Genomic DNA, 13,391 nt, shown 5'->3' with positions numbered 1-13,391 from the left:
GTTGAGGGGGACACCCCCTGCAGTCTAGGGGCAGGTGGGGCAGTCGCAGAGTTCATCTTACCCCCTCTCCAGGTGCTGCTGGTGGCTGCTCTCCTGGCTTCAGGAGCCCGATTGTTGGTGTAGTCATCGGCCAGGGCAGCTGTAGCCGTGGACCCCTTTGGCTTCTGGTCTCGGATGAACTGGCGGAGATCCTCAGGGCAGTTCCACAAGAGTTGCTCCGTGATGACCAAGTCCAGGATCTCTGGTCCGGTGGAAAGCTGCAGGCCTTGGGTCCAGTGGTCGGCAGCTCGGGCAAGTGCCCGCCGGTGGTCAGCCCAGGAGTCCTTTGGTCCCTTCTGCAGGGTCCGGAACTTCTTGCGGTAGGACTCCGGAGTGAGGTTGTACTGTTGGATCAGGGCCCGCTTGATGGTGTCGTAGCCCTGATCTGCCTCAGCAGGCAAGTCCCCAAGGATTTCCAGGGCCTTACCCCTTAAACGGGGGGTCAGGTATTTGGCCCACTGGTCCTTGTCCAGATGGTGCTGCAAGCAAGTCCGTTCAAAAGCAGTCAAGAAAGAGTCCAAGTCTCCATCCTTCTCCAGCACTGGGAAGTCCTCAACACGGACCTTTGGAAGTTTGGTGTCTTGAAGGTCACGTGTGGCTGATGAGGGCTGGAGCTTGGCTAGATGCAGCTGGTAGTCACGGTCTGCCTGTCGCTCCGCAGCCTCACGCTCTGCCTGGCGCTCTTCACGCGCTGCTTGCCGCTCCGCAGCCTCAGCATCACGCGCTGCCTGCCGCTCTGCCCTGCGCTCTGCCAGGAGTTCCTTGTAGCCCTTCTGGTCTCCAGCCTGGAGAAGGGCCATAGCCATTTGAAGAAGGCTATCCGAGCCTCCCAGGCTCGGTGGAATGGCACGTGGTGATCTGCGGCCCGCTGCGGAGCCTGGTGATTCACTGTCCATTTCAGAGCGGAGGACTGGCATCTGGCTCGTTGAGGACCCTTGGGCGAGCTCCTCCTCATCTTGTCCAGCAGTGCCAGGTTGTGCAATGTCCTCTGCAGAGCTGTTCTCTGGCGTCGAGCTCCTGGAGGACTCGTGGGCAACCTCCTCATTACTGTCCACAGCACCGTCCTCCCTCTCTTCGGCTCCTGCCTTAGCATTGGCCAGTTGCATAGCTCTGCTCCTGGTGCCATCAGCCATTCTTGCAGACTTTTGGTCACTGACACAGAACTGACACCTGATGCCTCCACACACCTTACAGTATCTGCACTCTGACACTCTAGTGTTGAGCTGGTCTGAAGACCCCAGCAGCCACAGCTGCTGCAGGCAGTCTTTAGTGTCTGGGAGTATGGGTCTCACACTCACACACACTATTATCTCGATCCCACCGCTTGCCACCAATATGTCACAAACCACCGGGGGGGGTCACTCAGAAATCCCCCGCGCTGGCTACCAGTACGTCACAATCGGGGGGTAACAAGTGGGTGTTACCCCTCCTTTATACCTCCCGACCGACAGACAGAGCACGTGACGCGCTCTCTAGCGCCCCTCTTATAGTCAGGCCAATTATGGAATTGCCCGACAATAAGCAAGGAGGCCGCTATACTACTTATGCCGATTATTGAAGGGTCCCCAGTGAGAGTAGGGTATATATTCCCCCGACCTCCGCGGGCGGAATATATAAAACCTCCCCGAATCTCACTGGCCTCCCCACAATAATCCTTGGCACAACTCGCTGCCACCAACCGCTTCACGGTAACTATTAGCCGAACACACAGACGTGGGATTCAAGATCGAGATAACAGAACAGCCCAAGATTAATTATATAATTTAATCAGCCTAAATCACACTAGAAACTACAATATATACAATAGGGAATCTACAGAATATACATATGTCAGAGTACAGTTACAGATAAAGCATGGTTTACAAACAGGTATGCAATTCAATCAGTTACCTTGTGCGTCTGGCCACAGGGGGGCGCTGTAGACCAGGTTTCCAGGAACTCCCACAGATGTTTCCTACACGTGACCCCCAGCGAAAGAACACTGGAAAATGGCCGAAGTAGGGTTATCAACCTGGGCAAATCCAGGTCCCCTCCTACCTTCGTGACCTCAGAGGGAGCACTGCTCCACCCCTGGCTGGAGTTATGGACAAAATCCACAACATGGAATATGGCCATAACTTGGCCTGGGAGCGTCGTAGGCGGACGCCAATGCTCTCATTGTGACAGTTATGAATTTAGCTACAGAATGAGAGGTTTCATGACTTGTCTACTAGTTCCCCATTGGCTGATATCACGCCTGGGGTATTTCCCAAGCTCCCGCTCCCATAAAAAGGGTGTGCCAGCATCGTCCGCATGCGGAGACACCATTTTTATGGTTGCCATATTTATCGGAAATATGGCTTGCGAGATATGAACCATTTTTTACTGGAGTCGTTCTGTCTGGATACTTCCAAGCTTGCTAATTAGATAGCAGCTCCTACCACAGGGTCACGGCAGGGAGTCATCCTGTGTCCATTGTTCCCACATCACCTAATTTCCATATCATAGGAGATGGCCATGGGATGTGACACCTTCACAGATGCTGGACATTGAGGACAAGAAGGGAGGGGGGCACTGCCAGGGAGTGATGAGCGATTATGACTGGAAGTCATAATTCATCTTCATATCCCGGGATTTGCCTCACAGGGGCGATAGATTTAGCATTTATAGAACTAGATCCATCTCTAAAGTTAAACACATATATATATATTGGTAACTGGCAGCAGAGGAGCACAGAGCCAATTCCTTATTAAAAGGGTCTTCAACAAAAGGTAGGAAAGTGTTGGGCACAAATTGCCGAGTTCTCCCAACAGTTCAGATCAGAATACAGTCCGGACACGTTTAATAGGCGAGCGATCCGGGGCCGGCACCAAAAACAAAGTCTATTCAAGTCCCAGTCACTTATTGTCTGCACCAATTAATTGCTGGATGTCGAGTGCACAGATACGGTGGGAATCATCCGGCCAGTCGGCTTTATGCTCAATTACCCCCTCCTGTGTGCGCGGCTCGGCCCGGCACATGCCGTACAATGGGGAATGCTTCATTACACCGAGCAGCAGAATGGGAAAAACAAACATGTCCAGTTCACTTACATCGCGGGATGCCGCTAACGAGGGCTCGTTACTGACCCGTGTGCACCCGCAAATTTACACGGGCCAATAGTAGAAGAGGAGCGCTCCCGGCTTGTCTAAAGGGCTCTTTATGGTAAACCGGGTGGTAGGGACGTGGACGTGGTGTAGGCCGGCCGTGAAGAGGAGACTGTGGGCACTTTAAGCTGGGGCAATTCCCGTTCGTCCTGGGGAGGCGGACACATTGCATACGGACTCTAGGGGAGAAAAATATTGTACGCCGCATGACATATGGAATACCAAACGGATTTCACTCGTCCAACTTTTATGGGTCAAAACGGGACCGATTTTTTTATCCGTAGATGTGCGCGAGCCATACAGCATCCTACAGCTCAGCTTCCATGACCTTCATTGGCACCATCTGGATGAAGTGGATACAGATTATGCAGCTTCCAGGCTTTAAATTTCACCTATATCTATAGGGTAAAGTAATTTTAGGCTATTAGGACAGAGTAAGGCTATGTGCACACAGTGCGTTTTTCGGGTGCGTTTTTGGCCTCAAAATTGCATGACTTTGATTCCCCAGCAAAGTCTATGAGTTTTCATTTTTGCTGTCCGCACACAACTTTTTTTTAAGCTGCGTTTTTTAGCTTTAAAAAAATAAATAAATAAAAAAATGGACATGTCAATTCTTTCCTGCGTTTTTCTGCGTTTTCCCCCCATGCAATGCATTGGAAAAACGCAGCAAATTGCAGAGATCAAAAATGCAGCAAAATGCAGCTAAAAACACGCCAAATCGTGGTAAAAACGCATGCGTTTTTTGCCGCGGGTGCGTTTGTGCGTTTTTAGCTGCCAAAAACGCAGCGTGTGCACATAGCCTTAAAACTGAAACATTCCTAAAGTGCCGCAATGTCGGGCTCTACAGCAATAAGACACCTTATTCTGATCCATTAGTGACAGGATCTCAGCCTCGTGGTTCTGCACGCGGCACGTGTTCAGCGCCGGCACAGATCGGGGATCAGCGAGGTGCAGGCCTCAACTTGTGCACCCGGCCCAGGAAACAGGTCAGCGCCTCCTCGCTCCACATAAAAGAGCATTCCACAAGAAACCGGAGCCACCGCACATCAAAGGGAGAAGGTTACTCAGATCTAATGGCATCTCATGCCCGATCCATGGGAAGAAAAACCTGTCTGCACATGGGGGGGTGGGAGAAACACGCTGGGGGGCACATCCCTGGGGGAATAGTGATAGGAGGTATCGGTTCTGTGGTGCAAAAGGAGGATAGAAGCTTAAAAAAAGAGGTCTCTCTCTATCCAATTGGCATTTTTTATTTTGTAAATGATTGCTGGGGGTCTTATCTCTGGGACCCCACTGATCCCGAGACTCAGCAATGCTATTGTTAATAGAGATCAGGTGCACGTGCCTCCATTCTGTAAGAAGATGGATGTCCTGCCCATGCTCCCCTCAGACATCAGCATTGTTGTATAGTGTAATGTGTATTAATGTAACGGCTATTGTGATGCTGTGTAACGTATAAATGTGAAACGCCAGTAATATTCTAGTGCAGGGCAAGATAGAGTTAATGTTTGGGACTAGCCCATAGTGGGAGGGGCTTGACTGCAGGGACAGAGACAGTTTCCTGTCAGATAGGGCTCAGCCTGAGACAGGAGCAGACCTAAGGTCTGATCAGTAGCAGTGCTACATGACATGGGTGGTCCCTAGGGTGAGAGATGGAGAGATCTCAAGTAGAGGAAATCGAGTCAGAGGGAAGAGAGTTCCAGGAAAAAGAATTGACGGTAGATACAGAGTGATCTATTGGAATCAGGTCAAAGAATTGACCGAAAAACTGAGAGATAGATGGAGACAGGTCCTGAGCCTGGACACCTAGCAGGATGGCGCCAAGTTTATAACTCAATCACATGAGCGTATAAATTAGACACGTGCAATTAAATCTCACATTGCCCTCAGGCAGAGCAGATCTAAGAGATTTTCCTCACGCCGATTCAGTATTCTGCAAGTGTCTCTGCAAATCAGATCACGCGCACCCATACACGTCTATGGGAAAAAAGAAAGAAAATATTTCAGCTCACCCCTCTTCACTCCTGTATCCACCGCAAGAGCACGGAAAACGCCCCGGGCGGGCGGGAACTAACAGGATCCAAAACAACAAGAATACAGCGCCCATGGAGAACAGGGAATAATTAAAAAAGTGAACATTTTATTTGATCCATTAAAAACATGGCATAAACACACCAGGGGTCTCAAGGGAGGACAAAAAACAACAACAACAAAAAAAACCACGGACTTATTCAACGCATTTTAACCTGAAGGTCTTAGTCATGAGGGGGATTATTGGACAGTAGTCAGATATCATCAGTCCGATATACGCAGAGACAATGGCGAGATTAAGGTCTCCCATCTTCTCCGCACCTGTGACCCGAATGCGAGAGAAGCAGATCACACTCCGATCACACTCCGATCACACTCCGACCACACTCCGACCACACTCCGACCACACTCCGACCACACTCCGACCACACTCCGACCACACTCCGACCACACTCCGACCACACTCCGACCACACTCCGACCACACTCCGATCTGACATTCACTTTTGGTGTGTAAATAATCTTTATTATCTCTTATAGGCAAGACCTTGACAAAGGCCTAACACAGGCCGAAACGTTGGCTTGGCTTTGCTCTGTTGGTAGTGGCATTTTTTCTTTTTGCTTATAATCCACAAATAAAAAACTTTTGCATTATCTTTGTATCTGTCTGAGTGCTTGGGTTTTATTACAGTATCTGGAGATTTTTCCTTTAAAGCACCTCCCCCATATAACAGTTGAGCCCAGCTTTACTCCTACTATATATCCCTAAGCTTGAGACTGTCCAGCCCCATCCCAAATCCAGCAGAGGTGTGACTGCTCAGTCTCCGCTCCATTCATTGCCTATAGAACTGCTGAGCACAGTCAGCAAGTCATCTCCTGCCCCATGGATAGGGCATGTAGGGTTATTTCCCCCCTCCGCCCCCAGTTACAGGTGATCATCAAAGCACCATTATTAAAGAAGGGACATCACCACATGTCTAACAATATAGATAGACTAAAGATTTACATTGATTACTTTTTTTTTATTTTACACATCATGAAAGTTGGTAATCACTGATAAAAATAAATAATATTTATACATATACACACATATACATACATTATATACATTATATATATATATATATATATATATATATATATATATATATATATATATATATATATATATATATATATATATATATATATATATATATATATATATAAATAAAACCTAACATTACACTGTGCATAAACGTGAGACTTTCTAATGCAGTAAGTATGCTAAACATAAATTCTTCAACATTCACAGACAAGTACTCACTATCCCCCAGGCCAAGCAGACGTGACCAAGGCTTCACACAGACTGTATGTAATACACAATCTGACTGTCACAAAAAGATATGAACGGTCTGGTTGATCAGAATATAACTACTACTATAATACTGCCCCCTATGTACAAGAATATAAACTACTATAATACTGCCCCCTATGTACAAGAATATAACTACTATAATACTGCCCCCTATGTACAAGAATATAAACTACTATAATACTGCCCCCTATGTACAAGAATATAAACTACTATAATACTGCCCCCTATGTACAAGAATATAAACTACTATAATACTGCCCCCTATGTACAAGAATATAAACTACTATAATACTGCCCCCTATGTACAAGAATATAACTACTATAATACTGCCCCCTATGTACAAGAATATAACTACTATAATACTGCCCCCTATGTACAAGAATATAACTACTATAATACTGCCCCCTATGTACAAGAATATAACTACTGTACTATAATACTGCTCCCTATGTACAAGAATATAACAACTACTATAATACTGCGCCTATGTACAAGAATATAACTACTATAATACTGCGCCTATGTACAAGAATATAACTACTATAATACTGCTCCCTATGTACAAGAATATAACTACTATAATACTGCGCCTATGTACAAGGCTATCAGATCTGTACAAAGCCGTGCAGCAGCTCCTTTAAGCAGCTGATCAATGGTGGGCAGTAAGTCTGATCTGTTCTTACAGGGAATCTGTCAGCAGGTTATTGCTATGTAATTTGAGAGCAGCAAGATGTAAGGGCTGAGACCCTGATTCCAGAGATATGTCACTTACTATGTTGTCTTCCATTTCAGTAAAAACAGTGTTTTATCAGCAGAAGATTATCACTACAGGTGTCTTGTGCCTCAGTCCCCCGCTTTGTGTATCTCTGCCGTCATCACAAAATTAACAGCTTTTTGCCTATGCACAGTGTACACAGAAAGCTGCCATTCAGTGGTGGTTACATAGAGCTCAGCTACATGTGCTGCAGAGAAAACCATGATTTTATTAAAAATGCTGCAGCCAGTAAACTAAGTAACACATTGCTGGAATCAGGGTCTCTGCCCCTACACTGTGCTGCTCTCAGGTGAAATAGCAAAAACGTGGATGACAGATTATATTGAGGCTCTAGAAAACCTCTTGTTCTTCTCATACGTTGGCCTCTTAAGTAAAGTTTTCAGTAAACAGCTATTTTTGTTTCCTGCTGCTTTTAATTCTGGTTTCTGCCTCCGGCAGTGGATGGGGCTTCATTCCACATCTGAAGGAGCTTCATCTGACTTGGGAGCCTCCACAAATGTCTTCAGGATTGTTCTGGCAAAGTAATAGAGAATTCCAGCAAACACTTCATCCTGGAAGCAGCCCCAGGTGTCCATCGCCCACAGATCTGACCCGGCCTGTCTGCAGCCCCAGGTGTCCAGCGCACACAGATCTGACCCGGCCTGTCTGCAGCCCCAAGTGTCCAGCGCCCCTACAGATCTGAGCCGGCCTGTCTGCAGCCCCAAGTGTCCAGCGCCCACAGATCTGAGCCGGCCTGTCTGCAGCCCCAAGTGTCCAGCGCCCCTACAGATCTGAGCCGGCCTGTCTGCAGCCCCAAGTGTCCAGCGCCCACAGATCTGACCCAGCCTGTCTGCAGCCCCAAGTGTCCAGCACCCACAGATCTGACCCGGCCTGTCTGCAGCCCCAAGTGTCCAGCACCCACAGATCTGACCCGGCCTGTCTGCAGCCCCAAGTGTCCAGCGCCCACAGATCTGACCCAGCCTGTCTGCAGCCCCAAGTGTCCAGCGCCCACAGATCTGACCCAGCCTGTCTGCAGCCCCAAGTGTCCAGCGCCCACAGATCTGACCCGGCCTGTCTGCAGCCCCAAGTGTCCAGCGCCCATACAGATCTGACCCGGCCTGTCTGCAGCCCCAAGTGTCCAGCGCCCATACAGATCTGACCCAGCCTGTCTGCAGCCCCAGGTGTCCAGCGCCCGTACAGATCTGAGCCGGCCTGTCTGCAGCCCCAGGTGTCCAGCGCCCGTACAGATCTGAGCCGGCCTGTCTGCAGCCCCAAGTGTCCAGCGCCCACAGATCTGACCCAGCCTGTCTGCAGCCCCAAGTGTCCAGCACCCACAGATCTGACCCGGCCTGTCTGCAGCCCCAAGTGTCCAGCGCCCATACAGATCTGACCCGGCCTGTCTGCAGCCCCAGGTGTCCAGCGCCCATACAGATCTGACCCGGCCTGTCTGCAGCCCCAGGTGTCCAGCGCCCATACAGATCTGACCCGGCCTGTCTGCAGCCCCAGGTGTCCAGCGCCCATACAGATCTGACCCGGCCTGTCTGCAGCCCCAGGTGTCCAGCTCCCATACAGATCTGACCCGGCCTGTCTGCAGCCCCAGGTGTCCAGCTCCCATACAGATCTGACCCGGCCTGTCTGCAGCCCCAGGTGTCCAGCGCACATACAGATCTGACCCGGCCTGTCTGCAGCCCCAGGTGTCCAGCGCCTATACAGATCTGACCCGGCCTGTCTGCAGCCCCAGGTGTCCAGCGCCCATACAGATCTGACCCGGCCTGTCTGCAGCCCCAGGTGTCCAGCGCCCACAGATCTGACCCGGCCTGTCTGCAGCCCCAGGAGTTCAGCGCTCACAGATCTGACCCGGCCTGTCTGCAGCCCCAGGTGTCCAGCACCCACAGATCTGACCTGGCCTGTCTGCAGCCCCAAGTGTCCAGCACCCACAGATCTGACCCGGCCTGTCTGCAGCCCCAGGTGTCCAGCGCCCATACAGATCTGACCCGGCCTGTCTGCAGCCCCAGGTGTCCAGCACCCACAGATCTGACCCGGCCTGTCTGCAGCCCCAGGTGTCCAGCACCCACAGATCTGACCCGGCCTGTCTGCAACCCCAGGTGTCCAGCACCCACAGATCTGACCCAGGCTGTCTGCAGCCCCAGGTATCCAGCACCCACAGATCTGACCCGGCCTGTCTGCAGCCCCAGGTGTCCAGCACCCACAGATCTGACCCGGCCTGTCTGCAGCCCCAGGTGTCCAGCACCCACAGATCTGACCTGGCCTGTCTGCAGCCCCAGGTGTCCAGCACCCACAGATCTGACCCGGCCTGTCTGCAGCCCCAGGTGTCCAGCGCCCATACAGATCTGACCCAGCCTGTCTGCAGCCCCAGGTGTCCAGCACCCACAGATCTGACCCGGCCTGTCTGCAGCCCCAGGTGTCCAGCACCCACAGATCTGACCCAGCCTGTCTGCAACCCCAGGTGTCCAGCACCCACAGATCTGACCCAGGCTGTCTGCAGCCCCAGGTATCCAGCACCCACAGATCTGACCCGGCCTGTCTGCAGCCCCAGGTGTCCAGCACCCACAGATCTGACCCGGCCTGTCTGCAGCCCCAGGTGTCCAGCGCCTATACAGATCTGACCTGGCCTGTCTGCAGCCCCAGGTGTCCAGCGCCCACAGATCTGACCTGGCCTGTCTGCAGCCCCAGGTGTCCAGCACCCATACAGATCTGACCCGGCCTGTCTGCAGCCCCTGCCCTCATCTGTGAAAGGTCAATCCTGACACAAACTGCATTCTCTTTCCAAAATCCCAGAGCTGATGTAAATCAACCAGAAAGAGAAGATGCAAGAAGAGAATTATATGGAGAACACACGAGCCAAGAGTCACAAGCAGAACATGCAAAGTATATATGGGGAGAATTACAAGCAAGTGTTTAAATGGGAAGGTGTCACAAAATAAGAAAAAAAAAAAATCTATGTAGCACAATCGTGTCTCACAATGTGTCGCTCAGTCTTCAGTTTTGATATCTGACACTATTGAGCATGTGGAAATGATGCAGGGTTATGGCACAAAGTGTCACTTTTTTGTTTAAACCAAAAATTAGGAACATGAATGGAACTGAAAGAAGAGGGAGCAAATATTCAGGGGCAGTTACCCCCAAAAGTCACAGTGCAGAAAATTCATAGAGATGGATACATCTCAGATTAATAATTGTTTTAAAGAATAGTAACCAAATCCTGGCTGATAGGACCTAGTAATGTAAACCATAAAGGCGACAACCACATGTGCTGAATACTGTGCCCTGATCAGCTCTGGGCAACATTGCAGCACATGCGGGAGGTATAATATATATATATATATATATATATATATATATATACACATACATACACACATACATACATACATATATATATATATATATATATATATACACACACATACACATACATACAATATATATATATATATATATATATATATATATATATATATATATATATATATGATGCCCATAGGCTGCCTTGTTTCTGTCATTATGTATATACTAATATACACACACACACACACACAGAACATTTCCTTAAATTATTTTTTTTGTCTTGTGCAGAAGGACACACATAGCTCTATGTACTGTATCTCATTTTGTATATGTGTCCCCTTCACAAGAGCTGAAGTGCGTTTTTATTGCGATTTTTTTATGCGTTTTTGAGTGCAGTTTTGTCACAAAACTGCAAGCAAATCCTGATGCCAGCAAAGTCAATGAGAATCCTAACGTGTAGCACATACATTGAGTATTTTCTGCCAGCAGATTTGGTGCAGAACATAATCTGCAGCATTGTCAAATCTTTCAGCGTTTTTTGTCTGCATTTTTCATCCATTAGGCTACATGCACATGCTGCAGTTTGTTGTGACATCAAAACTGCAGCTAGTCCCAGAAATGTAAACACAAATAAAACCCACGCTTGTAATGATGTTGCGGTTTTTTCAGTCGAAGCTGCCAAAAATGCAAGAAGATAGAACATGCAGAAGTTTTTTTTGCCAGACGTTTGTGACAAATAAACTGCAGCGTGCGCACAGCGACTCTGAATTCTCATAGACTTTGCTGGGAAGTCAAAAGTCAGAACACTGACAACAAAACTGCACCAAAAAAAGCGAGAAAAACTGCAGCATTCGCATTCAATTGAAAATGAATGCAAAAATAAGCACTTTTTGGTGCCTTTTTTCCTGCCATAAGATGTAGGGATGGTGCAGAAATTTCTGCAACCAAATACTCAACGTGTGCACAATACCTTAGAGAAGTTCAAGCTACAAAATAAGATGTTTTTTGTTTCTGTTCTCCATGTCTGGCCTCAGGGACTGGCTAAATAATTTCCTGATTTCACATAAAACTTGCGGAGCGCAGAGAATGAGCTTCCTGTGTAAAGTGCAGTAATTGATACTATTCTCCTTGAGAAGAGGCTGGAAGCCACTATTTACCCTGGTAATGGAGGATGGCAATTAGGAAGTACAGGGGGCTTTAGAAGGACAACAAAATAAATAAGTGTCCTTTTGCTTGTGGTCACAATCTCTGGTTGTTTCACCTCTGAGTCTCCATTGTTAACAGAAATTAATCAGCATTTATTTATTTAATTTATCTATTTTTTTCAGAAAATCCATTTAAATTGGCTATAAAATTTATGATTTTTTTTTTATTTTTTTGTTTTATAAATCTCGCACTCTCACCCATTATCAGAACCCTTCCATGCATGGCACTCAGGATGACACATGAATAAGGAATGTGCACATTTTTTGGGGGGATATTTGTAACAATTCTCAATTATAATTTTTTTATTTTTTTTTTAATGACAAGACTGATTTTTTGGTTTTGAATAATTGTTCACTATTTTAAATATTTAGGGAAAAGTCTTAAACAAATGTAAATAGTAAAAGCAAAACAAGAGTTAAATTGTCTCTACCAAAGAGGAAGAACAAAACAAAAGAGATACAATGTAGCAATGTGTGATCAAGGTGACAATGCAGGAAGCCCCCTCTGAGGTCCAGACCCCTCTTCTCACAACAAAGGCGTCAGGGAGGAGTTTGGGGGTGGGGAGTAGAGGAAGAGGCGGGTGGGGGGCACTTTGTTCCCCTATAAAATCCAAAGTGAACTTTTTAGGTGAACCCCTGAAAAGTTTAGAAAGTGCCTAAAGTTTGATCAAGTATGTTAACCCTTCGAAGACCGAGAAATAACTGGAGATGAGAAACTGCTGCACCCCAGGAATAGACCAGAAGCAGCAATAAGAGAAGCGGCTGAGTGCGGGGGACCCCGGGAGGAGAGAGGGGGACCCCAGGAGGAGAAAGGGGGACCCCAGGAGGAGGGAGAGGGATCCCGGGGAGGAGGGCTGGGGTGCAGGGAGTCAGCGCGGAGGCTGCAGACACAAGGAGAAAAGTTTTGGAGCTCAGAACTCACCGATCAGCCCCCCGACCAGGAATGCCAGCACTTGGAAGACCAGCAGGGCGCCCCCCACCATGCACAGCTTCTTGGTGCTCATGTTCTCTATGATGGCCCCCGCCATGGCTGCTCTCACAGTGTAAATTCCTGGGGCGCCCGGACTCGCACACAGCGCTCTGCAGCCTCCAGATTTCTCCGCCGCCGCTGAGCTGCCGCAGCCTCCTGATCACGTGACGGGGCTCTGCGCCTCCCTCCTGCTCTGCTGCAACTGCAGTGCCACTCAGTGACCGGAGCAGTGACCAGCACTCGGCACCCAATGCCCCGCACTCAGTGTCCTGCACTCAACAGCCAATGCCCTGCACTCAGTGTCCTGCACCTAACAGCCAATGCCCTGCACTCAGTGTCCTGCACCTAACAGCCAATGCCCTGCACTCAGTGTCCTGCACTCAACAGCCAATGCCCTGCACTCAGTGTCCTGCACCTAACAGCCAATGCCCTGCACTCAGTGTCCTGCACTCAGTGTCCTGCACTCAGTGTCCTGCACTCAGTGTCCTGCACTCAGTGTCCTGCACCTAACAGCCAATGCCCTGCACTCAGTGTCCTGCACTCAACAGCCAATGCCCCGCACTCAGTGTCCTGCACTCAACAGCCAATGCCCTGCACTCAG

At 48.8% G+C, this 13,391-nt stretch overlaps 1 protein-coding gene across 1 annotated transcript in view; it reads right to left on the bottom strand.

The window, feature by feature from the left end:
* Positions 1 to 12,971, bottom strand: part of WLS (Wnt ligand secretion mediator) — a 39,304-nt gene extending 26,333 nt beyond the window's left edge. The window contains exon 1 of the mRNA XM_075321132.1: positions 12,743 to 12,971. Within this exon, the coding sequence (XP_075177247.1) occupies positions 12,743 to 12,848 (106 nt within the window). The 5' untranslated portion in view covers positions 12,849 to 12,971. The remainder of the gene's footprint in view (positions 1 to 12,742) is intronic.
* Positions 12,972 to 13,391: the final 420 nt, after the last annotated feature.

Source organism: Anomaloglossus baeobatrachus, chromosome 8 (genome assembly GCF_048569485.1).
Source record: "Anomaloglossus baeobatrachus isolate aAnoBae1 chromosome 8, aAnoBae1.hap1, whole genome shotgun sequence".
Taxonomy (NCBI): domain Eukaryota; kingdom Metazoa; phylum Chordata; class Amphibia; order Anura; family Aromobatidae; genus Anomaloglossus; species Anomaloglossus baeobatrachus.
The sequence above is the reverse complement of the archived record's forward strand: the minus strand, read 5'-3'. Positions and strand labels throughout refer to the sequence as shown.